General features: G+C 30.3%; 1 protein-coding gene and 1 long non-coding RNA gene across 2 annotated transcripts; both read right to left on the minus strand.

Annotated features, from left to right (window-relative positions):
• Nucleotides 1-12,262: 12,262 nt before the first annotated feature.
• LOC133784528 (uncharacterized) lies at nt 12,263-20,772 on the minus strand. The gene is made up of 4 exons (XR_009871390.1): nt 20,037-20,772; nt 18,143-18,198; nt 12,519-12,763; nt 12,263-12,435 (listed from the first exon to the last, which is right to left on the minus strand). It is a non-coding gene; the product is annotated as an uncharacterized LOC133784528 (long non-coding RNA).
• An 813-nt stretch (nt 20,773-21,585) lies between these two features.
• LOC133783400 (basic endochitinase-like) lies at nt 21,586-22,903 on the minus strand. The gene is made up of 3 exons (XM_062223028.1): nt 22,529-22,903; nt 22,294-22,438; nt 21,586-22,141 (listed from the first exon to the last, which is right to left on the minus strand). Exons 1-3 carry the CDS (start codon nt 22,830-22,832, stop codon nt 21,721-21,723), a joined length of 870 nt encoding a protein of 289 aa, XP_062079012.1. The 5' UTR covers nt 22,833-22,903; the 3' UTR covers nt 21,586-21,720.
• Between the last annotated feature and the right edge of the window lie 4,796 nt (nt 22,904-27,699).

The following is a 27,699-nucleotide window of genomic DNA, read 5'->3' on the forward strand; positions in this document are numbered from 1 at the left end:
CTAACTACACTACAAGAAAATTGGCTTTTAGGGGTGACGGATGTTGCCCCTAATAATGGCCAAAATCTCCACTAATATTGATTATTAGCGGCGATAAAAACATTGTTCCTAATAATCGTGCTTAGTGGTTCAGATTTCGTCCAATTTTTGCCAAATTTCTTTCCTTCTTGAACAATTTTTTTTATTTAGCAAAAACATTTATACACAAATCTTTATTTAAAAAAAAATTAATATACCATTAATTTTGTCAAATTTCTTAAATCATGTACAATTTTGTTTAATTAATATGTATAGAACACGTGTCTTCTTTATATTGGTGGACAGGGAATGAGACACATTTTGGACAGAGGATCCAAATGTCACATAGGCCATTAATTAATTTGTCCAAGTTAATTATTAGTCCTACGTACGTACGTATAAATATTAAAGACTACTGTGACCTCAAAGGAATTCTGGTGCATCAAACGTTGTCCAAAGTCTTTTGTATAAAATAAATTTCTTAGCTGCATTTTCTGAATTTTGCACATTCTTACTTTCACTTTATTTATCGATCGGCCGTCTTTGTGCCAAACTATTTACTTGACTAAATTTATTTGAATAATGTTCTCGTTCTATTTCAATTGAATTTACAGCTGATATTTATATATTATTAACTCTTTGAAAAAGAAAAAAGAAAAAAAAAAACTAAATGGGAAGTTTTTAACTAGGCAGACCTTACATGCATGCTTGAAGAATATAATAATAATCACACTGAGATCATTGGTCAAATAATTTGACCACAATTATACTAAAGGCGTCCCCAACCTATTGATATTATTATATTACAAAATGGCTGACAAAGTGAGGACATGATATTTCAAAGAAGATTCATTAATTTCCTTTTATTTTTCTCCATTGACTGATGATTTTTCACTTCTCATCCACTATATATATTTTTAAAAAGAAGCTAAGTTACGCAATAAACAAATCATCTAACCTGGAGATGATGAGGAAGCTATTATGGGTGACTTTACGCTTGTTCTGTCTTGTGCTTATTCTCTTCCAATATCCCTCTTTTGTCCAACCCGGTGACATGTATGTTTTTTGTAATTAGAAAAACAATTTTAATTAATTTCACTAATATTTACAATTGAATGATTACTAATTATGTTTATATAAACAGAACGGTTGCGCCAGCTTGCCGCTTGCCTGGGGTTAAATGCCGCGGCCGTGCTGACAATCCGAAACGAGCCCCTCCACCCCCAAAATCAGGTGTGGGTGAACATCAATAACAACAGATGCCTAATTTAATTGGTATGTACTTCTGGGATATTTGAGACTATTGCAAAAGCTTCATAAAGGGATCTAAGGACTGTACTCACCATCCCCAGCAGGAGGTGTGGGTAGAATATATTGATGTGTTGTGAAATGGATTAGTATGCCAACAAATTAAGAATAATGGTAATTATGGTTGTGATTGTATATATTATTTGATTGTGGGATTGTATGTTATTATATTCATTGTATGTAATGTACTGCTACGTACAAACTCTTCTTAAATAACTGATGATTAATTATCAATGTTTTCACATGTATTTTTGTCACTTCCGAAAACTAGGATTGTGACTTTTAATAAGTAAATTATTTGAATAAGGATGCTTTTCTAGCAAATGCAATGAATAGTAGGCTCAAAAAAAATAATTCAATTTAAAAATATAAATAAACCAAATAAAATAGATTCCTTTAAAATAAATTTAAGTCATTAATAAATCCAGAACTAATATCCGATGACACTATGGTACAAATAATATTGTGAGATAATGTAGAAACTATATTTATATGAATATATCTTACATATTATATAAATGGCTATCAAATGGTATTTTGTATTTAACAGAATTTAGTATGATTTAACAGAATTTGGTATGTTTTAACAGTTAGTTATTAACATTTTAACAGAATCTGTAGTTCAGTCAAGCAATGCAACACTTGAGAAATATACAACCATTGTCATAGGACACAACCATTAGCATTTGCATACAAAACCATATACTGAATCTAATTAAAAATATTAAAACTCTTTTCTTGAGTATCTTCTTCTTTCCTCATAACATATTTTTCTTTCTTCTTATTTTTTGGTAATTAAAAAATCCATACAACCAAATGAAGCACTATATTAATAATGTATAGTATTATATTATTCTAACATTTAACATCTAAGAAGACATTTTTTTGATGAACCTTGGCAAGAATACAAACCTACACCCAGAAAATTCCATCAACCCCAAATATTGCCAACAACCAAAAAAGAGGAAAAAAATCTAGATTTTTTTGTTGTTCTTCACACAGACCCTGACAGAAGAAAAAAAAACAAAGGAAGAAATGAAAGGTTTTGCAAACCCCAAATATGTTCAACTCAAATCCCAAATCTACTCACCCTAAACCTCAAAGTGATTTTAAGTGTGGTGATTCACAAAATTCTAGACGGGAAGAAGAAGAAGAACATGAGGTAGGAAGAAAGACAAGAACAAAAAGAAAAACTTCAACTCCAAATTTGTTTAAAGGATAAAAGGTAAAAAGAGATCTAACCTCCAATGCCACTAGCCATGGTTTTTCAAAGATATCGTCTACGAAGAAGATGATTGTAATCCGAAAGAAAAATTGGAGTCTATTTTAAGTAATTAATTTCTTATTTTGAAATATAATATGAAATTACTTATATAAACAAAAGAGTAATATCAATTCTTAATAGGTTAACACGTGGCAAGTTAGTTATACAACAACTTTCTTTCCTTTATGCCCTATTTCGTCACTGCGCCCAATTGGCTTATTATCTCATAATTTAATTTAACATATTAATTATCAAATAATATAATTATAAAATACAGGAGAGATTCGTTTGTTTTTAAAAAAAATACACACTACAACAAATTTCATTATTAGCGGCGGGGGACTCCGCCGCTAATAAATGCCACGTCCGCCGCTAATAGGCTTTAGCGGCGGGCCTCCGCCGCTAATACCCCGCGCCTAAAAAAGTGTCGCTAATAATGATTATTAGCGGCGGACTGACACACCCGCCGCTAATAAGCAATTATTAGCAGCGGACATTAGCGGCGGGTTCCGCCGCTAATAACTATGTTCGAGGTATTAATATTAGCCGCGGGGTCCGCCGCTATTATTGTATTTATAATTTTTTTTAAATTAAATTTTAAATAAATTAATAAATTAATATTTATTAAATTTAATTATTTTTAAAAATAAATTATAATATAATTTAATAAAAATAAACATTTAATTAATTTAAACATAACTAACATTAAAATTAATATAAATAGTTTTAATATTTATCAACCTAGTAAATATCACTATAGTCATTAAAAATAAATAAAATATTAATTCAGTCCAAATATATAAACTAGTAACTAAAGAAAGTCATTAAGATTAATATTGAAATTGTCCTCATCTTCAACATTTTGGTCTGGCTGTGAGGATGATGGCTGTGACGATGGCGGTGGCGGTGGCTGTGGCGGCGGTGGCGGTGGCGGTGAAGGAATATATGGTGGTTGTGATGATCGTCCGAGCGTGAGGTCCCCAAACAGATCTCGAGGCTGTGGCTGTGGCGGAGGCTGCATCGATCCTCTTGGAAAATCGGTAAAACTAAAATATTGTGGAGGAGACTGAGAATGGGGTCCAAAAATGTATTGGTTTTGATACTGAGGAGGTTGTTGCGACGACATATGTGGCGGATACATTGGATGAGGCTGGTACAGCTGCTGCGGCGGATACTGTGAAGGAGGCTGGAACTGCTCCTGTGGAGGAGGCTGATACTGCTGATGTGAAGGAGGCTGATACTGCTGTGAAGGAGGCTGATACTGCTGTGACGGAGACTGAGAAGACGAAGCACCTTCGGATTGTGGTGGCAAATGCCTCTGCAGAAAACTGTCAAACATTGGGTTATACAGTTTACTGGGATGCACAGTTGTCGAAGTCTCAAACGTCTCACGAATTGCCTTCACCAGCAAAGCCATAACTCTCATATCTTCATTAGGCGAAGCAGCAGTATTTGCTTGGGACTGACTTTGATCTGTAGAGCTAGAGGATGTCCTTTTTGCCTTCCATTTCGCCCTATAACTCACTCCTCTTTGGTAGCACTACAAGAAACTAGTTCTTTGCCGGCGCAATTCGGAATTGCGCCGGCAAAAATAACTTTCACCGGCGCAATTCATGAATTGCGCCGGCAAAAATCAAACCCTATGCCGGCGCAATTTAACGCCGGAAAAGATGACTTTTGCCGGCGCAAGTCGGGTTTGTGCCGGCAAAAGTAATGCCAGATTTTTCAAAATAAGCGTACAAACTTTTGCCGGCGCATTTCACCTAACGCGCTGGCAAAAGTCAACGTGTTTTTAAATTTTTACACGTTTGAAATAAAAAGTAGGTGGGCTTACTTTTTCCGGCGCGTTTCGTTGCGCCGGCAAAAGTGAAAAAACGCGCTGGCAAAAGTCGAGATAATTAAAACGACATCGTTTTACTTTAGGGTTTACTTAAACACTTTTGCCGACGCAGTTTTAGACTTTTGCCGACGCAACGAAACGCGCCGGCAAAAGTCTTAACGATATATCTCAGACGCAGCCTCCTTCTTCCCCATTTCTGTTCTGTGTTTGTGAAAGCAAAGCTCCCTCTCTCTCCTCTGTGATAGTCTCCGACCACCGGTGTCCCATAATCCCACGCCGTGGCTCAAGTTATATATTGAAGCATCTCTCAAGGTTAGTAAAATGAGAAATTTTTTAACATTTTTGGATTTTTTTCTCAATATTATGTTTTGTAATTGTATTTTTTTTTTTGTTATTCTCTCCCTATGAACAGGTGTGTTATAACTCTCTCGGTGAAACAAGTGCAAAGGTTAGTTTATATATATATATATTTATATATGTTTATATATATTTCGGTTTATATATATATTTATATCTGATTATATATATATGTATATATTTATATATATTAGTTATATCCGAATATATATATGTATATATTTATATATATTAGTTTATATATATCTATATATTTATATATATTAGTTATATCCGAATATATATATGTATATATTTATATATATTAGTTATATCTGAATATATATATATACTTAAATTTTTAATTTTTTTTTATATATCTGTATATATGTTTGTATATGGATATATGTTTATGTATTTCTGTAAATGGGTGTGTATATATGTTTATTTAATGTTAAATTTTTTTAGAAATTGATTAATATAAATGTATGTGTGTGATATTTGTTATTATAATTATATTTTTCTGTTTATAAAATAAATAAATGTGTAGTTTTAAAAAAATGATATTAATAATGAAAAAGAAAATATAATTTTAGTATTTATTAAAAAAATTTTGATTTGAGAATGTATATTTTTTTAATTTTAATGCTTAATATGTATATTAAAAAATAGATTAGATTATGTATATTAAAAAAAAATATATATTATATTTTTTATATTAAATATTATTTGTTTATAAATATTTACTAAATAAATTGTTTTGATGTTACTGATATAGAAAGATTTGATATATGTTATTAATCTTGGTTTATGTTGTGCATGTTATGAGAATGTTCTGTATATTGCTCTGGGACTATTCTGGTTATATATGTATTTAATTTGTAGGTTTTTAAATTTTTGGGATAGTTTGAAATATAGTCGTTATGCTGCCCAATTTTTGTTGGAGTTAGTAAAATTAATAAAAGTTTAATAATTAATTAAATAAAAATTTAAGTATAATTAAAAATTCATCAAAAAAATAATTTTTAACTATAATTTAAATAAAATAAAATTACCAATCATAATAATTAATAATTAATTTTAACATTAATATTAGATGTTTTGTAATTGAAAAAGTTAAAAATATAAATGATTTAATAAAATATAAATATAATAAAATTATTATTGATTAAGTAAATAATCCAATACAAATTAAAGAATTTAATAAAAAATTACAAAATGGAGATTAATGTATAATTAAATTAATTTTAAATTAAAAGTAATAAATAAGTAAATGTTAAAGTAGACTAGTCAACGGACACGTGGCAGTACATGATTGATAAAATTTGTTATTATTCTTAAAATATTTTTTAATTTAACAAAAAAATAAAATTTACATTTTTTAAAAAAAAATTCAAAATTTTTTTCAACTTAAGATTAAGTATGAAAAATACATTTTTTTTTTAATTTAATTTTATATTGTTAATATCCTCAAAATTTTTAATTTATTATTATTATTATTATTAAAATCTTCCTATTTATCATTTTGTCTACTTGTTTTCAATTAAAGATTAAGTAATTTTGTTTAAAATCTAAGCAATAATTTAAGATTAAATATTTTTTTTACTTAATCCTAAATAATTGATTAAAAGCAGCAAATTAGATTTTTTTTTTGTAAAAAATGAAAAAAAAAAATATTTTTTGTTACCTTTAAATTGGAAAACAATAAATTGGATTTTTTTAAAAAAATAAAAAATAAAAAATGTTTTTTTTTATGAAAAATTATTTAAAATAATAATAATAATAATGTGTACCAATCATGTGGTGTCACGTGTCATTTAAGTGTTAGTAAGTTGTAAGTTTGAGTAATTTAGCCGGAAATATCTCTATAAATAATTATTTTTGCCAGAGATAGGATATTATTATCAGTTAGTGATAATTAGGGAGACAAACAGTCATGAAATACTTTGACTATCATTTCCCTTATTTTAAGACAATTATTAATATTTTCTTAATTATTTCGCTTAAAGATGGCGAGCGACAGGAGCTGGATGAGTGCGAGGAATCGTTGGTCTCTGGAGTATAGAAATGGTGTTAAGGAGTTCTTCGATATCGCCAAAAATCAGTTGAACGATCGGGGTTTGGTTCGCTGTCCGTGCAAGAAATGTGGGAATGTTAAGTTCCAGCCTATAAATGCAATTTCGATGCATTTATTCAACAATGGCATCGTACAGTCCTACAAAGTGTGGCATTACCATGGAGAGGCGCTGCCGTCGCCACCAGCTGTGGTACGAGATCATGATAGAGATGAGATAGCGGATATCCTGGAGGATGTTTACGCTGAAGATGACGTTCCCGCTGGAAACTATAATGATCCTCCCCAAGATGATCCTCAACATCGCGACAAGTATGACAATTTAGTTAAGGAGATGTCAAGTGAACTGTACCCGGGTTGCCGAAAGTATTCCGCGTTGAACTTCTTGGTGAAGCTGATGCATCTCAAAGTAATTAACAAGTGCAGCAATCATTACTTTGATGGTTTGCTGGAATTGTTAGTCGACGCTATGCCTGACGGAACAATTTTACCTAAGTCTAACTATGAGGCGAAGGCAAAGTTGCGGAGTATTGGAATGGGATATGAGTCCATCGATGCTTGCAAGCATGACTGTGCACTGTTTTGGAAGGAGAATGCGAATTTGGAATTCTGTCCGGTTTGTGGTGAGTGTCGCTGGCAAGATAATCGTGGGAACGGGAAGAAAGTGGCCCATAAGGTCATGCGGTACTTTCCGTTGGCGAAGGTTCAGATGAATTTGTTGTCGATGATGACGTTCAATTTGAAGACGACACGTTGGCCGAGTATGCAGACGATGAGGATGACGATAATGCTCTAGTTGATAGTGATAGTGATAGTGATGTTCGTAATGATGTTGTAGTTAGTGATGATGAGGACAGTGATATGTAATTTAAACAAGTGTATGTAACTTTTTATTTAATTCAATGAAAAGTTTATTTATTATCATTAATTAATGATAGTATCAGATATAGGTACACACGCACCTATTGGATGCTTTGGGGATAGTCAATGTATTCATGTACTGGTACTCATTTTTTCAATATATTTGATGAAATATGTTGAAAAAATGGGTAGTCGCACATGTGTGCTTACTATCTCCAAGGGATCTATTAGGTCGGAATAGGGTAGGTTGGGAAAGACAATAAGTAATAAAATGTTAATTCAATAACAAAAAATAATAGTGATGCACCTAGTGGATGCCTTGGGGATAGTCAATGTATTCATGTACTGGTACTCATTTTTTCAATATATTTGATGAAATATGTTGAAAAAATGGGTAGTCGCACATGTCTGCTTACTATCTCCAAGGGATCTATTAGGTCGGAATAGGGTAGGTTGGGAAAGACAATAAGTAATAAAATGTTAATTCAATAACAAAAAATAATAGTGATGCACCTAGTGGATGCCTTGGGGATAGTCAATGTATTCATGTACTGGTACTCATTTTTTCAATATATTTGATGAAATATATTGAAAAAATGGGTAGTCGCACATGTCTGCTTACTATCTCCAAGGGATCTACTAGGTCGGAATATGGTAGGTTGGGAAAGACAATAAGTAATAAAATGTTAATTCAATAACAAAAAATAATAGTGATGCACCTAGTGGATGCCTTGGGGATAGACAATGTATTCATGTACTGCTACTCATTTTTTCAAAATGTTTGATGAAATATTTTGAAAAAGTGTGTAGTCGCACATGTCTGCTTACTATCTCCAAGGGATATACTAGGTCGGAATAGGGTAGGTTGGGAAAGACAATAAGTAATAAAATGTTAATTCAATAACAAAAAATAACAGTGATGCACCTAGTTGATGCCTTGGGGATAGACAATGTATTCATGTACTGCTACTCATTTTTTCAAAATGTTTGATGAAATATTTTGAAAAAGTGTGTAGTCGCACATGTCTGCTTACTATCTCCAAGGGATATACTAGGTCGGAATAAGGTAGGTTGGGAAAGACAATAAGTAATAAAATGTTAATTCAATAACAAAAAATAATAGTGATGCACCTAGTGGATGTCTTGGGGATAGACAATGTATTCATGTACTGCTCCTCATTTTTTTAAAATGTTTGTTAAACATTTTAAAAAACTGAGGAGAAGTACATGACTCCTTACTATCTCCAAGGGATCCACTAGGTCGGAATAGGGTAGGTTTGGAAATACCATAATGAATAAATGTTAATTTTATAACAAAAACCAACAGACATACATAATTTGAATTAGTTAATTAATGAATATTTTAATGTAGAATGGCCGAAACAAGTAATGACACAGGTGGTGGCTCCAAGAGAGGCAGGGGAGCTTATTACGGTGCCAATATCGAGAAGGAGCTGGCCATCAAAAAAGTTACTCATTTGAAAGTAGAGTTTGATAAAGAAACTGGAAAAGCTATTCAAAAGTACGGCAAGTGGTTCAACAATTCTATGGCTCGTTATTTGCGTAGCACCGTACCCCCAACTACACTAGCTTGGGAACAAGTAAAACCAGCTGATATCGAAGTTATTCGAAAGAGACTATCTGTAAGCATTATTTAAACCTTTAATAACTCATTATTAAATATTTTGTCTATCTTCATAATATTTTAACAAATTCCAATTTTAATTGTGATTTTAGGAAAAATTCATTTATCCAGAAGACAATCCAGTAATCAACGATGCCATGGTAAGACAAATGCAAAAACATCTGACTGATTGGCGCCACATGATGAAGAAACACTGGGTAGATGTTGGAGGAGAGGTGGACAATGAGAGAGCGAAGTCAAAACCTTTTGTGTCGATCACTTCTTCTAATTGGGCAGTTCTGTGTGATTTTTGGGCTTCTGATTCTCACCAGGTATGCCGTACATTTTACATTAATTTTTAATTATAAAATTACAATTTAGATTAATGAGTACTGTTTTCTTTTTGAAGCGTATATCGAAGAAAAATAAAGAAGCTCGAGCTAAAATGACCATACCAGGAGGACACGGTTCCAAATCCATCGTTGCCCATGTTTATGATCACGTAAATTATAATAACTTATATCCTTACATTTACGAAAATATTATAAATGTCACAATGTTTAAATAATTTGCTTTTTTAGATGGACCCATCTACTGGCCAGCTCCCGAGCATGATCGACACATTCGAGCACCTGCACAAGAAGAAGGATAAGTGGATTAGTGATGCAGCGGCGACAAAACATGTAAGTTGCATAACCTTAACTAATTTATGATCATTTAACTTTAAAAAAGTTTAGTAAATAATTAATAAATATTAATTATTAATTGGTTGTTGTCAATTAGTAATTATTTATTAATTATTAATTAAATTTTTAACAATGAAATCTTTATAATCTATGTGCCAATATTTTTATGATTAATGATTGTGGACTAAGATAAAAAAAGAATGTAACTAATGTTGTCCCCGTATCAGGGAGCTTGCGGGCTAAAGTAAATTTGGTCATGAAAATCCATATCTGAATGAAAAACATGCAAATGTAGTTGATGTATATGCTTGGAGACGTAAATTCCCCATTAATGGAATTAACTGCACCTACCGTATATATCAACAACATTTTCATGATTTTCATTAAGATATGGATTTTCATGACCAAATTTACTTTAGCCCACTTGCTCCCTGATACGGGAACAAAATTAATTACATTCTTTTTCAATCACTGGTCTGCAGTCATTAATGATAGGATGTTGGCAGATAGATAATAAAGTTATATTTTATATGTTGTTATATTAAAAATTTATAAGTTAGGTTTTCAAATAATGTTATATTGGAATTCGAAATACGTGCTTTTTATTGTGCAGAATGAGATGACCGAACGTCGAGCATCGCAGAGTACGGCCCCTGCATCATCTGCTGCTTCTTGTGTCGGCGATAATGTCGACGGTCATTTCCCGCCTGATATGGATATTGTCACGGATGTCCTTGGACCCCGCTCGCGTTATAAGAAAGGGTTTGGGGGGTTGCCTAGGTTGAAGGCAATTGGCGCAAAGAGGGCAGCATCTTCGTCAACTTCTCAAATGTCTGGGCAATTGCCACCTGAAGTGGACACCATTTTGCAGCAAAATCAGGACATTATGCTAGAAAATCAGAACCTAAAGAAGCATACGACTAAACTTGAGAGTCGTCAACGGCGTCAAGATCTCCTGCTCAGTGCTTTGTTGAAGCAGGTTGGTCAATTGGCTCCTGGTTTTACTGTTGACTTACCAGACCAGGATTCGGACGAGGACGATGATGCTGACGGGGGCGGGAATGATGAGGCGGCCAGTACTCATTTGTAGAACTTTTTTTCTATTTATTTAAAATTTAATTTATGAGACATTTATTTTACTAAATTACTTTTATATTTTCATGTTTGGTGGAGACAATAAATATTAATAGTTGTAATTTTTTGTTTATTTATTTATAAAATTTTAATTTTAATTTTATTTCTAATTAAATAATATTACTAAAAAATTAAATAATTATTAATATATTAAAATTGAAAATTATTAATTAATATTAATATATTGAAAATAATATTAATAATTTAATAAAAATTATTATTTTAAAAATACTTTTACCGGCGCAAAATTACGTCGGCAAAATTTTTCAATCTTACCTTCACATATGCACTTTTCCCGGCGCAAAAATTCGCCACTAAAAAATTAACCTATTGCCGGCGCATTATTGCGCCGCTAAAAGTGTTTTCCACAATATCGTGACAGATTTTTTTACCGGCGCATCCATATTTTCACCGGCGTATTTTTTCGTCGCCAAAAAGGCCATTGCCGGCGCATTATATTTGCGTCGGAAAAAGTGACATTAGCGATGGAGATACGACACAATTCTTTGCCGGCGCAAAATTGCGTCGGCAAAAACTCCATGGTTTTTGCCGGCGCAAAACCATACTTTTGTAGTGTAGTCAGATCTCTCCCCGAGTACTTTACTTAGTATCTCGTATTGATCGACCGGGGACGAATCAACACCAGATACATTTAGAGATGCCTCACTCTGCTGTTGACTTTGCCTCTCATTCTGGACCTCTCAACCTCAGCCGCCATTTTTTCCTGTATAAAGATAACATTATAAACAAAAATTAGAAATATTATAAATATTAGAAACAAGAAAACAATACTATTCACTTACATAATCTTGTTGAGCTGCCTCATTGACAAAAGATTTTTTTCGATTTTCTCATATGAGCATCCCTCCAAGTATCAACAACATGCGCATGCGGGTTTTCCTATACAAATGTAAACAAAATGTTTCAGAATGTGTTATTTTATAAAATTAAATTAACATCTTCACTTACATATTCGTAACGCTTAGCTGCCAACGACTTTGTGCATTGTGTTGTTACATACTTCATTTGTCTTCTTTTTGCTTGATTTTTAGCGGAACGAGCCAAAAATCTTTCGCTAAAATACATTTCACAAATAAGCTGCCAAGCCTCCTTAGTGCAATGGTTAGGTGGCTTAGAGAGGACATTCTCCAAATCTTCTGGTCCAGCATAATGATTTTTGAAGTGTCTATGTCTATAGTTCTTTCTCTCGCGATATCTTTCCCCCATCTCCTTGTTGAGAGTTGCCAGAATTGACTCACGTTGTGGATGACCGTCTATATTATAGTAATACTGCATTAGGAAAAAAAAATATTAGATAACTTGTAAATAATGGAATTAAATAATGAAAAGTACAAGATTTGTAATTTTTTTACCCTCATACGATCAAGCACTTGATCCTTAAACTGTTGAGGTACATCAGCAAAATCCAAATAATGCCCCGGACACAACATGGAAACTAGAGTTCCCAACATGCGAATAAAAGCTTGATCCTCCTGCCCAACCACTTTGTTGGTCACAGGATCAAGCTCTAGATCCAATGGTTTCCCAGCTTTTTTCCTTCGTTCTTCAAGAACATTATTACTAGCAGGGCCACGACCTTTTCTTCTCGTCGACGGGGCTTTAAAATTTATTAACAATAATCAGTATTAGTATTGATGTTATATTTATCTAACAATATAATTTCTAAAAATAATTTTGATATGCAATATTTAACCTGACTCGCAAGATGTTGGTACCCTAGAAGGATCTGGCGGGTCTTGACCCCCACCATCTCGGCCATGATAAGTAGCTATATCAGCTGACATTATACTTCAGTTTAAAATTTATTAGTTAGTAATTAGCATTAAATAGAAGTATATCACATTGAATTCATAATAATAATAATTACAAAAAAAAACTTCATTATATTTAAATATATAGTTCTGTTACACAAATAGAAAAAACTAAACAGAGTAATCACTATCATTTCCATCAGTAATCGGAGATACATTTTCATCTTCACAAAGCTCAAATATCTTATATTATAATTACAAAAAAACACTTCATTATATTTAAATACATAGTTCTGTTACACAAATAGAAAAAAACTAAACAGAGTAATCACTATCATTTCCATCAGTAATCGGAGACACATTTTCATCTTCACAAAGTTCAACAACCAATTCATCTTCTGCATCTGCAACGTCCTCATGTTCTGACATATCAGCTTCGTCGTCACCATCTTCATCAGCTCCAACATATGCAGCAGGTTGATCAGATTGCATAATCAACTCTCCGAGGTCCACAGTCAACAAAAAATTTGATGAACTTGTTTCATGTACAACATCAATAACATCATTAACCTCATCAGAATTGTCCTTAATGTCCCAAATCTGTCGATGATTCACATCTTCTACAACTTTCCAATCACGACCTCTAAGTAAATCATCGAGATAGAAAACTTGCTTAGCTTGAGTAGCAAGTATGTACGGCTCATCTTTGTACCATTCACCATTGACGTTTATACTGGTGACATTATTTTCAATGACTGTTTTCTTCATTCTTGGATTTGTATGTGCCGTAAAAATTTAAACCTTCTGTTCCGGCAGCAGACACTCCACTATTCTGTGTGGTGCGCTTTTTGTCTCGATCGTGTGCAATAAATCGAACACCATTGACTATACAACCTTGGTAAAAGGTTGACAAATGATCTGACCCAGATGCTAAAGCTAACAGTTCATCACCGTTATCCAAAGACCCAAGCTTGTGCAGGTCATATATCTAAATACATAGAATGATATTAGATTCACAAAATATATCATTAATAAAATCACTGTTCAAAGTTCAAAGTTCAAAGCTACCTTTTTATGAAACCACGAACGGAAATTTTTCCTATGCAAACGATCATGATCACCATCTGGGTATTTTTGTTTAATCTCTTGTAGGTGTTCGCTGTTAATTAGAATAGTGTTACGATTCTTGATAACAAAAAAAATGATAATAACCACACATGTTCTAATTTATAAGAGAATAAACTTACTCTAAATAAGGCTCAATTTCAGGAGAATTCTCAAGTATGAACCACTCAGCTATTTCATGAGTCTTATGATCGAGAGTCTTCAAAGTTCCCTTTGTGAGTGGACGACATTGAGATTGGAAAACTGTAAGATTTCGTGGGATATAAGTTGCATCTTCATTTCGATCAAGACGGTTAAATCTTGTTTCAATGCCTTTGAAATACATTGAACAAAAGGTCAAAGCCTCATCTGCAACATAGCCTTCGGCGATCGACCCTTCAGGGCGAGCTTTATTTCCCACATAATTCTTTAATTTTTTCATGTATCTTTCAAAAGGATACATCCACCTCATAAATACCGGACCACCCAATATTGCTTCTTCTGGCAAATGCAATACCAAATGAATCATTATGTCAAAAAAAGCTGGAGGAAAAATGAACTCCATCTTGCACAATATCTTAATAAGATCATTTTGTGCTTCCTCCATATCTTTAACATTTAAAGTCCTCGAACATATTTGCCTAAAGAAATTGCACAATTCTGCAATAGTGGTCGATATAGATTTTGGAAGAAACTTACGAACACCGAGAGAAAGTAATCGTTGCATTATCACATGACAATCGTGTGACTTCAACCCAAGAATATTTGTATCATTCTCGGACACTTTCTTTTTCAAATTTGAACAAAAACCATCTAGAAATCTAACTCCTTTTATAAACTGACAAAACTGTTGCCTCTGCGCCGGAGTTAACACATAAGGAGCGTGCGGCTTCATCAACTTCCCATTCTCATCTTCATAAATCCACAATGATTCTCTCACACCCATCTTTTTCAAATCATGTCTGGCATTAGTGGTGTCCTTAGATTTATCACTGTCTAAGATGGTGCCAAGGAGACTATCACACACATTCTTCTCAACATGCATGACATCTATATTGTGTTTTAATTTGTTTGTACACCAATACTCAAGCTCGTAAAAAATACTTTTTTTCCTCCAATTACCTTCATCTACTCCTCTTTTACGTTTCACACCCCCAAACTGGACATGTTTTCCTGGAACTTGCGCTGCAAGAGCATTAACTTGTTCTAGTATATCCTCACAAGTAAACCGTCTCGGAGGACGTCTTCTCTCAACTTCTCCATCGAACTCTTTGTCTCTTCTCATTCGATGAGTACTTGGCAAGAATCTTCTGTGACCAACGTAAGAAGTCTTACCGATCACTCGGATGGAAGTTGTGTCCTCATTACACGTAGGACAAGCTTTGTATCCCTGACCACTCCATCTAGACAAACTACTGCGAGCTGGAAAATCGTTCACTGTCCACAAAAGGGCTGCCCGCATCTTGAACATCCTGTTGGTCGTACTATCTCTTGTATCAACTCCGCTAACCCACAGATCCTTCAACTCATCCACCAATGGTCTCAGAAATACATCCATGTCCTTACCGGGTGATTTTGGCCCAGGAATAAGGAGGGTCAACATGAAATAATTGTCTTTCATGCACAACCAAGGTGCAGATTATAGTTTGCCAACACCACAGGCCACATGCTGTATGCAAGATTCATGTTGCCAAATGGATTAAATCCATCAGCAGCTAAGCCCAGACGAACATTTCTGGGATCCCTTGAAAAATCAGGATGCTTGGCATCAAAGTCCTTCCACGCAGAGCCGTCCACCGGGTGTCGCATCACCCCTTCATCTTTTGATTTCCCGGCGTGATGCCATATCATGTGTTTTGCTATAATCCTTGAACTGTATAATCTTTTCAACCGAGGGGTCAACGGAAAGTAACACATCACCTTGTGTGGCACTTTTTTTCCTTTCGTCATTTCGGAAGTAATCCATCTACTACTTCTGCATACTGGACATGTCTCTTTAGATGCATGCTCATTGTAAAATAAGCAGCAATCATACTGACACACATGAATGGACTCGTATCCCAACCCTAATTTTTTCAATCTCTTTTTCGCCTCGTAGTACGATCCGGGGATTTTGTTCTCCTTAGGAAATGCAAGCTTTAACAACTTCAGCAATTCATCAAATATGTTGTTAGGCATCTTCCCTCTAACTTTTAGATGCAATAACTTTGCTAAAAAGTTCAGGGATGAAATCCAATCACAGCCAGGATACAACTCCGCTTCAATCTCCTCAAATAACTCGTCATAATACTGACTCCCACCGGGATCCCTTTCTACTTCCTCAGTTGTCGGTAAAAGGAAGTCTTCCACAACTTGAATCATCTCATCGTCTTCATTCTCATCAACCACCTCATCAGCAATAATTTCTTCCACCTCACCATGAAAAATCCACTTATCATAAGCTTGATGAAAACCCCTATCGAATACATGTGCCCGAACTACATCCAAAGATTCAAATCAATTATTATTGCATCTTACACACGGGCACCTAATTCTTCCATCAGAATCTTTATGTTCCGACGCCATCCTCAAAAAAGCTTGCAGACCATTCCAATATTCTTGACAACCACGATTTCTCAATGTTGTCCAAGTCTTGTCAATCGCCATCTAAAGTGTTATAAGAGTGTGAGTTTTAGTAATGTGAATAGAAATGGATAACAAAGGAGATTTGTTATCATTTTTGAAATCTTATGCAATATTATAATATCTTATGCTATTTTATGATGTTTTATTTGATAATGTTATTTATAAACAAATTAATTTTTTTTTCCTAAACTAATTTATTATTTATTAAAATTTTATTAAATATTATATCTAACTTTTATTATTTAATTAATTACATTATTATAAATTAATTAAAAAATAAATTATTATTTATTCTTAATTTTTTAAACTTTTATTAAATATAATTATCAATTTCTATATTCATGTAATTTATAAATTATTATTTATTCATAATTTTTTAATTTGTAATAATAATAATAATAATTTTATAAATTAATTATTATTTGACTTTAAGACTAATTTATATTTTTAAATAATTAGATAAATTTTATTAATAATATTTTTAACTTATCATTTATGTGTCGATATCCATGTAATTGATGGTTGTAGTCAACAACCATCAATCACAAACATACCGAGACTAAGAAAATAAATTAACTACTAATTAATTTTTTTGTTCTATTTTTACAAATTATAATAATAATAATAATAATATATGTTCAAGCAAAAAGGAGAAAAAAGAACAAAATAACATGATAATATGCAATTATTGTTTTTTTTTTTTCTATACTCACTTTTTTTATTAAATAAACTATTTTAAATTTGTTTCAAAAAATTTCACAATCTAAACAAAATTAGTTTCCCTATTAAAAATATCAAGTTGCGGTGAAAATTAGTTAGTAGTATAAAAGCTTTCACTTATTTGACTAAATACATTTTTTTTTGGACAAAAATTAATAAGTAGTTCAAAAAATTTGGTGTGGCCGCTAATAATGGCAATTGAGTAACACAGACGTGATATAATTAGTTTGTTTCAATTTTAATTTAAAAAATAATTACAATTTTTTTTTAAATAAAAAATAATTCAAAATTTATTACTAAAATTTAAAAATTATTCAAACATTAAAAAAATATTTTAAATTTTAAATTAATTTTAATTGAATTTGTATATTTTTCTAGCACTTAGTTTAATTAATATTATATAATTAAGAAAATGGTGATAAAGAAAATATGGGTGCTAATAATCTGATTGATCAAGTTTAAATCTTCTTTATTCAATATTAACAAAAACACTATATTTTACTTAATAATAAATCATCTATTATTATATTTTATAAATTAATTTAAATTATCACTTAAATTTTGTTTTTAACCAAAACAGTCCTATAATTATTTACATACCAAGATTAAAAAATAAAGTAAGAACAAACACATATATCTTAACAATAGATGTCAAGATTTACATACCAAGGATACTAACTAAATGACTCAAAACTCAAATATTATACACTAAACAAATACAAAATAAATTATTCAAAAAATACAAAAGATATTAATTACAAAAAATATATCCACACCTGTTGAGGGTGTGCCAAGGTCGTGTGTGTGTCGGGGTCGTGGGTGTGTCGCTGTCCTGATAAAAAAAAATTAATACCAAAAGATACACGAAAAAAATTCAAACCAAAATAATATAAAACTAAGTATAAAAAAAATGCAATATGTTGGTTAGGCATTACATTGCAAATAAGTATAAAATACACCATTGAAGATGATTAAAGTAGAGAGCACAAAAGTAGCTAGCATAAAACAAGTGTTTCTATACCACTTACAACAATGACATACACAAGTATATTTATTTTAGTCAATTTATTAATCTAACTTTTGCAAGTGCTTAAAATGCATGCACTTGTTTGATTTAAATTAAGAAATAAAATCAATTACATTGAGTAACTAAATTCTAGGAATTAAGTTTATGAAAGTATAAAATATGATATGGATAAGTTACATAAAAAAATTATAAAGAAATTTATTATTGTTGATATAAATGAAAGCTACCAACAAATATATGAAATTAAAACATGACATGAATAGAAATTAAATTAAACAAATTAAATTAAATTATTTATTTAGATAATATTATATCAAACTTTTATTATTTAATTCATTAAATTATTAAACATTAATCAAAATTAAATTATTATTTAAATAATTATTTATTCTTAATTTTTTCTACTTTTATTAAATATTATTATCAATTTCTATATTCATGTAATTTATATTTAACAATATTATTCAATAAACAAATTAAATTAAATTATTCATTTAGATAATATTATATCAAACTTTTATTATTTAATTCATTAAATTATTAAAAATTAATCAAAAAATAAGTTATTATTTATATAATTATTTATTCATAATTTTTTATACTTTTATTAAATATAATTATCAATTTCTATATTCATGTAATTTATAACTATTTAATATTGGATAATGTTATTCAATAAACAAATTAAATTATATAATTTAATTAGATATTATTTAATTAATTAAATTAATAAAAAATAATTAAAAATAAATTATTATTTATTCATAATTTTTTATAATTTTATTAAATATAATTATCAATTTTTATATTAATGTAATTTATATTAAACAATATTATTCAATAAACAAATTAAATTAAATTATTTAATTAAATAATAATATATCAAAATTTTATAATTTAATAAATTAAATTATGAAAAATTAATCAAAAATTAAATTATTATTTATATAATTATTTATTCTTAATTTTTTTATACTTTTATTAAATATTATTATCAATTTCTATATTCATGTAATTTATATTTAACAATATTATTCAATAAACAAATTAAATTAAATTATTTATTTAGATAATATTATATCAAACTTTTATTATTTAATTCATTAAATTATTAAAAATTAATCAACAAATAATTTATTATATATATAATTATTTATTCTTAATTTTTTATACTTTTATGAAATATAATTATCAATTTCTATATTTATTCTTAATTTTTTATACTTTTATGAAATATAATTAATATTTCCACAATACAATATTTAAAACCTTATACACAAAATTTACAGATAATAATCTAATACACTTAAAGTCTAAAATAGAAGAAACAAATATACCAGTTTCAAAATTTAAGTGTCCAACCCCAAACCCATGCCCCCCGGTTCACCCACAATCTCAATCCCCCGACCTTAAACAACACACACACAGATACCCTTTTGTTATTTTTTATTATTTAATTAATTAAATTAGTAAAAAATAATTAAAAATAAATTATTATTATCTGAAAACACTATTAGTAAAAGTGCAAAAAACATATACCAGTTTCAAAATTTAAGTGTCTAAAGTGAACATTCTACAACTAACATTTTGCATATCAATAATAGAGAAAAACCATTGTATTTAAAACTAAATGACTTGCTTACCTCAGGAAGAGCCACAGGAATGCTCACGGAAGATGCCTCACGGAATGCTCACCGACTGCTAAACCCAAAAAAGAAAAGAACAAACAATAGAGTTGTTTATCAAAAAAGAAAACAAGAAATGGAGTTTGTTTATCAAAACCAAACGAAAAAAGAAAAGAAATAAAGAGAATTAATATATATATATAATAGACCCAAAACAAACCTGTGCAAAATTTCTCGTCGGAGAAGAGAAGTTTTCCTTCGGAGAAGAGAAGAGACGCGGAGAAGAAAGGGTTGTGCAAATGCCTATTATTGTTGAGCATTAGCGGCGGGACCCGCCGCTATTATCGTCTCCCGCCGCCATTAATATTATTAGCGGCGGGGCCCGCCTCTAAAAAAAGGTGATTACCCGCCGCTGATACTATTAGCGGCGGATAGTCCGCCTCTAATATAGGTGATTATCCGCCGCTAATAAATTTTCAAAAACTGTTCCCGAGCATTTATTTTGGAATATTAGCGGCGGAGGCCCGCCGCTACTAATGGTACAGTCCGCCGCTAATAAATTTTTTAATATTTTTTTAAATACTCCCTTATTATTAACGGCGGACCCCCAAGTCCGCCGCTAATAATAACGCCGCTAATAGGCTTTATTCTTGTAGTGACATATTATCTTATAATTTCAAATTTCGAATGTAAAAAATATATTTTTTTAAAAATATCTCTTTTGTGTAGATAAGACATTTTTTTTGTTTTAATAGTTTTTAATTTTTTTTCCAGTAACTTTAATGGAGTATTCTTATATTTAACTGTAAGGTGTAAATATGACTTATATTTAAATAAAATTAAATAACTAAATAATTAAATAAATTAAAATATGATATTGTTTAGATATTTTATAATGACAATTATTTAAAAATAATAAAATTATACATTTTATAACTTAAATAAAATTTAATTAAACTTAATATTATATTAAACCTATAATATATAATCTTTTGTTGTCATTGTCAAATTAAAAAACTAAAACAAACATAAACTTAAACAAAAATAAATAAATAAATTAATTCAAATATGATATTTTTAAGATATTTTATGATAATTAAATCATATTTATTTAAAAATATTAAAAACACATACATTATTTTTTTTATCTTATAAATTTATGTGATAGTTTATTTTTTATCAAGTGATTGTGGCTCTTTTTCTTTATCAATTTTACTAAATGACATTGCGACATATATTAGAAACTAAAAATAGTTTATACATATATACTACTGTCTACATTATGACTTTTTCTATTCTTATTTTATTTCTATTAATAATTTATTTTTAAATATTATTGTATTTTAAATTTATATATATGTTATGTAGAAATTATTGATATAAATATTTATATATGTTATTATGTAATTTATTCTATTACATGTATATATATAATAGAAAATAATAAATCAGTTTTTATTAAAATTATAGAAAATATTTATAATTTTAAAATTAAGCAAAACTTTTAGCTAATATATATATATATGAGCAAATATAGCGGTTTGATAAAACTAGCAACACTGGTCAATAACACACAAATTTGAGTTGCTTATTATTATAAGTTATATCAACTTATTAAGGTACGTGCTATGATACGCTAGGGAGCCTAACTATAAATAGCAGGAATCCACAACCCATTACATATAATTAATAATTATTTTGTCTATTCGTCCACAGACATTTTTAGCACTCCATAAGATGTTGGATTCATGAGACCATCACCGAAAGGGCGCTGATTGTAACAGTCCAAGTTGTCCCCAGTGCTTACATCTAGTATATCGCAACACCTTCGAAAGAACTCAGGCCTATCATTGGAGTAAGTACTACCATTGCACTGGGACCCTCCGGTGAGTAAGTTAATGATCACACCGTAGCCCGGAAGTCGATTAGCTTCCACATCAGCCGGTGTTGGTGTCCACTCGCCCACAAAAACGGCATGTGACGATGGTATTTTGTCCGACTGTGGAGTCATCCAAAACCATATAGCTGTCTGGAATGAAACAACTGCGTTTTTCTCTGCTAGATCTGGGAGGCTTAGCAGGTTTAATCCAAGTCTCTGACCAGCGGGTCCGTAATTGGTGTTGCTGGTAATATATCATCAGAAAATTAATGTTACAAGACATAGTATAGTAGTACGTACGTACGTACTCTAAATATGACATAATATATATATAGACACATACATATGTTAATTAATTAGATTACAAAATGTCCTGGAGAGTTGATTATCACTTACTAAGTTATCTGGATAGGTCCACGGCCATAGTACAGTTGGCCTGGAACACAAGGCCATTCTTCGCTTTGCACGCAATGGGGATCATTTTTGTTTCCAGTCGTCTGGATATAGCAATATCCCTTGGAATAATCACCTGGCGATCCTCCTATAATTCATAAACATAATCAACAAATCAAATTTATCATATTTTATATATTACTGAATGAACATAATCAACATATAAATATAATTGTACCAGTGGTTTGGGAAGAAGTTATGCCAAAGAAGGCTGCGAGCTCTCTTTTTCGAGTTTCAAGAGTGCCAGTAGTACCAAAGCCTGGAAAAGATCTAGCGGCAGTTATGAAGGCCTCGTACGTGTAGAAGCCATCGGTTTGGCACTCGTTTCGACGGGGAAGAATCTCCTCGAAAAGTGATGGAGTAATGATATTACTAACATCATCATCATCATCATCATCCGGAGTACATTGGCTTTGGCCAAAGCACCCCACAACCATCGCCATTGCTACTACAAACACTATTGCAGTTATAAACTTCTTCATTCTTCCTTCCTTTTTTAGAAATAAAAATCTTATATGTTTGTTCTATATTCTTATAATTTTCTCTTCATGGCCACTGCCATTTATAGAAGACAAGCATTTATTCATGTGATTAATTGCATATTTTGGCGTACGTGTGAACTATACAACCAACCACCATTGCCTGGCCGCATCCACCAATATTAATTGTAACAATCTTCTGGCTCCACATAATGTGTCCAATTCAATGTGTTTTTATGTTATGTTATTTTATAAATAATACAATTTTTTTTGGTAGTATTTTCAAATTAATTCCTTATGATTGAAATATAAATATCTTGAAAAAGTTTGTGAAAAATTAATAAGGTATGTTTAGTTTGGAAAAGAGATTAAAAACAAATAAAATTTAAGAAAAATCTATCAAATACGTCATTTTATTTTTATATATATACACTAGATACAAATAACGTACTTGCAATACACATTTGTTTAGTTTTATTTATAAAGTTTATTAATTATTTTTATTAAATATGTATTATTGTTATATAAATTTCAATAAATAAACAATATTATATATAAAAAAAATGACATAAACATATTGATTAAAGAATTAAACCAAACCATTGTTTATGATTTTTAAATATAGATATAATATATGATAAACTTTTTAAACATAAATGATAATTTTATTAATAAAAATTAAGATTATGTATTATATATTATTATAATGATATTTTATAATATTTATATTTATATTAATATAAATATTAAATATCTAATTTTGTATTATATATTATTATAATAGTGATATTTTGTAACATTTGAATTTGAATTTATATTAATATGTCTATTATATATGTAGTATTATATTAAATATTATTATAATATTAATATTTTGTAATATTTGAATTTATATTAATATAATTAATAAATATCTATTTTTAATTAGATTTAAAAATATATTCAGTTAAATATTTAGAATATTTCGTTAAAGTTAACAAAACATAAAGTTAAAACAAAAAAATTTTATTATCTACACACTTTTTATATAGAAGAGATATATATGTTACATTTAAATTTCCAAATTTTTTAAAGAATAAACATTTTCTCATCATTAATGTCCGATCATTTATCCATTCCAAAATAAAAAAAAATAAAAAAAACAATGTTCGATCTGTATTGTTGTTTTTTTATATATATTGTAGTGCTGTGTATTATATATCTTATATGTTAAACGTGACAAATACATGGTAAACTTTTCATCTAAGAAGAGTCATGTGAAGATTAAGCCATTTACTAATATCCTATATTGTTAAAATAAATTTGTTAAGCTATTTAGGTCAATTTTGGCGACTTCAAAAGTAATTTAATAAATTAACAATTGAGTGTTTATAATGCATGTCAGCTTCGTTATTATATTATATTATCATGTAAAAACTATATACAATTGATCTCATATATAATAATAAACAACAAATCATTTCACAAATACTGACAATTTTACCTGACTTTTATGAGGAATGCTCTCATATTCAGTTCTACGGCCATCGGTGAAAAAAAAACGAGAAAATGTTAAAAAAAATTAATTTTAAATATCTACAAATATTGTATTATTTTTTTAAATTTTAATTTCCTCTCAGTTTTTTAGATGCCAGCGATTTAGGTTAGAGTAGGGGAAGAATATCCCAAATAAGATTTTTTGTATTTGGAAAGGGGATTAAATTCCTCAAGAATTATTATTGATGTCTTTTGCAAAAAAATGCACTTTGGAATGATGAAATTAAAGTTGAACGACTAATAGAAATAGAGAATAGGCAATAGAAAGGAAGGAGGAGACATGCTACGTGGCCCAATCACTATGAGTCTTTCAATTTCTATCCTTTTCTCTTCCTCTATAAATAGTAGATGTACAACCCATTTCAGATACTTTTGGTTTACCTTATTGTTACGCTGCTGGATTGAAGAGAAAGCCCAGATTAATTTAGGCATCGGAGTATATTTTGCATGTATACTCCTATTGGGTTCAATCTATATCCCAATTGAAGAAAACTACTCTGATCTAGGAACTCAATTAGATGTGTGAATTGCAGATCAAATGCATCTTAACACTACAAAAAATAGGGGCTAACCGAGAACAAACTCCGTCAGTAGAAGCTCGGATGTTCTCGGTACATCCTCGTCGGTACAGGTAAACTTCTACCGAGGACATTAAATATGTTCTCAGTATAGCTTATATCGAGAGCAACTATTCTCGGTATACATGGGGCAATATCGTCAATGGAGCCTGTCCAATTTTATCATCTGGTGGGGCTATACCGAGAATTTTTTATTAGTGCAATATTTATTTATTGATTTAATTTGAATTAAATCTAAAACAATAGATTAAAATTAAAACACTTATATTAAACATTTAAATAAATACATAAGAGTATGTTTGCTCAATCAAAATAAAGAGTTGTCATAAAGATGAAAATATAATAGTCTATAAAAAAAAACTCATACATTAGTCCTATTGACTCGGTCCTCCAACATCGGGATCAACAGGTGATGGTGGGGCACATTGAGCTCCCGGGGTGATACAATGAGTCCGCTCGGTCCTCCACCTTATGTCTTCTTGTCCCTTCTAATAGCATGTTTGATTGGTAAAAAACGTCTATTGCCATAAAAAATACCCTTCTTTTGTAAACGAATAGACGGTGTTGCCACATTACATGTAGAGCCAGCATGATAACACTGGACAGTCCATCCAGAAAAACTACTCCTTACCGGGTAATCATTTATAGTCCATATCAAAGCTACTCGAAGAGTGTAGAAACTATCATCGACTGCATCTCGAGTTTGTACACTAGTCACCCATAATTCTTTTAACTATTCAATAAAAGGTCTTAAGAAAACATCAAAAAAAATTCCTCGCTAATGAGGTCCCGCAATTAATAAGCTCAACATGAAATTACACTACTACAAAACTGGGCTTTCCCGACACCCAACCACGACAGTCAACTCTGTTGACTGTCGTAATTGCTTAGCGGGACTCTACGCCGACAGTTAAAAACTGTAGGCATAGAGACCAATGCCGACAGCTAATAACTGTCACTGTTGTTTTTTACTGTCGCTATTGACCCCAACGCCGACAGTTAATTCGAGACCAATGCCGACAGTTAAAATGTGTCGCTATTGACCCCAACGCCGACAGTTAATTCGAGACCAATGCCGACAGTTAAAATGTGTCGCTATTGACCCCAACGCCGACAGTTAATTCAAGACCAATGCCGACAATTAAACATTGTCGCTATTGACCCCAACGACAACAGTTAATAAAAGTCCAATGGTGACAGTCATAAAATGTCACCAAAATTAAAATAAGAAAATATAATTAATGAATAGTATAATCTTAAAAATAAAATAAATTATTTAAATATATATTTATAAAAATTATGTATTTATTAAAAACTTTTAAAACTATATATTTTTTTTGTTTCTAAATTTTTCATATTATTAACTTTTGTATTTATAATAATTTTTATATTAAAATTAAAATTTATTATTCTTTAACATATTTATAAAATTAACTATATTATTAACTATATTATTCTTTAACATATTTATAAAATTTGTATTAGTTAAAATAGAGTTGTTTTATTAATTGGAAAAATATTGTAAAAAAAATTAATGAATAGTATAATTTTAAAAATAAAGTAAATTATGTAAATATATATTTATAAAAATTATATATGTATTTATTAAAAACTAATAAAACTATATTGTTTTTTGTTTCTAAATTTTTCATATTAATTATTTTTGTATTTATAATAATTTTTATATCAAATTTTAAATTTATTATTCTTTAACATACTTATAAAATTAACTATATTATTCTTTAACACATTTATAAAATTTGTATTAGTTAAAAAGTTGTTTTATTAATTGGAAAAATATTTTAAAAAAATTAATGAATAGTATAATTTCAATATTTATGTATATATGGGTTTAAGTAATGAATATATATTATCTATTTAAGTTGATGGTATAATATATATTGGTTGCTTCTGTTATCTGCTTGGATATCTGGTAAGATTTTAATATGTATATATGTAGTTGCTCACGAGTTTTGCTGCTTAATTGTTATGTATTAATACTGATAAGAATGGAATGGTTCTAAAAAAAACTGATAAAGAGTGCTTTAATAATACGTATTGGTGGACATATATAACTTTATATCAAGAGAGGGATCCATTGTTTTATGTTTCATTTAGATATAAATAGATGTGAAGTTACATAAACAAACCATTAGTTCCAGTTGTTTGTTCTTTAGTAAATATAAGCTCCTTAAGGTTGGGTTGAACTTGGATGCTTCCCTTAACTGTTTGTCTGGTTGGCAGATTATAGGTGGCAGTAGCTGCAAAAATGATTGCTCCAGTCAAGGTGTATGTAACCATGAATTGGGACAATGTCGGTGCTTCCATGGATTTTGGTGGTCAGTAATTTTTTTTCTTTTCTGAAGTGTATATAATATAAAAGTGGTTTGTAAGCAGAATAGCACTGATTGCTCAATTGTAATTTCTATGTTCAGAATTGTAAATTCAATAACCAATCACACTTAAATCTCTTGTATCAAAATTTACATAGTTCACAATACATGCATTGGCAATTGAAGAAATTAATTCAGAATACAATCTTTATTGACTTTTTAAACAACTGCTTATTTTGCAGGAGAGACTTCAGCTGAACTGCAACTATCCGGCAGTACCAGATTTTCCATATGGGAGATGGGTTGTCTCGATCTGTCTTGCTCACTGTGACACAACAAGAGCAATGTGCTTCTGTGGGGAAGGCACAAAATATCCCAATCGCCCTTTGGCAGAGGCATGTGGCTTTCAGTTTAAGTAAGCAT

Source organism: Humulus lupulus, chromosome 6 (assembly GCF_963169125.1).
Source record: "Humulus lupulus chromosome 6, drHumLupu1.1, whole genome shotgun sequence".
NCBI classification, from domain to species: domain Eukaryota; kingdom Viridiplantae; phylum Streptophyta; class Magnoliopsida; order Rosales; family Cannabaceae; genus Humulus; species Humulus lupulus.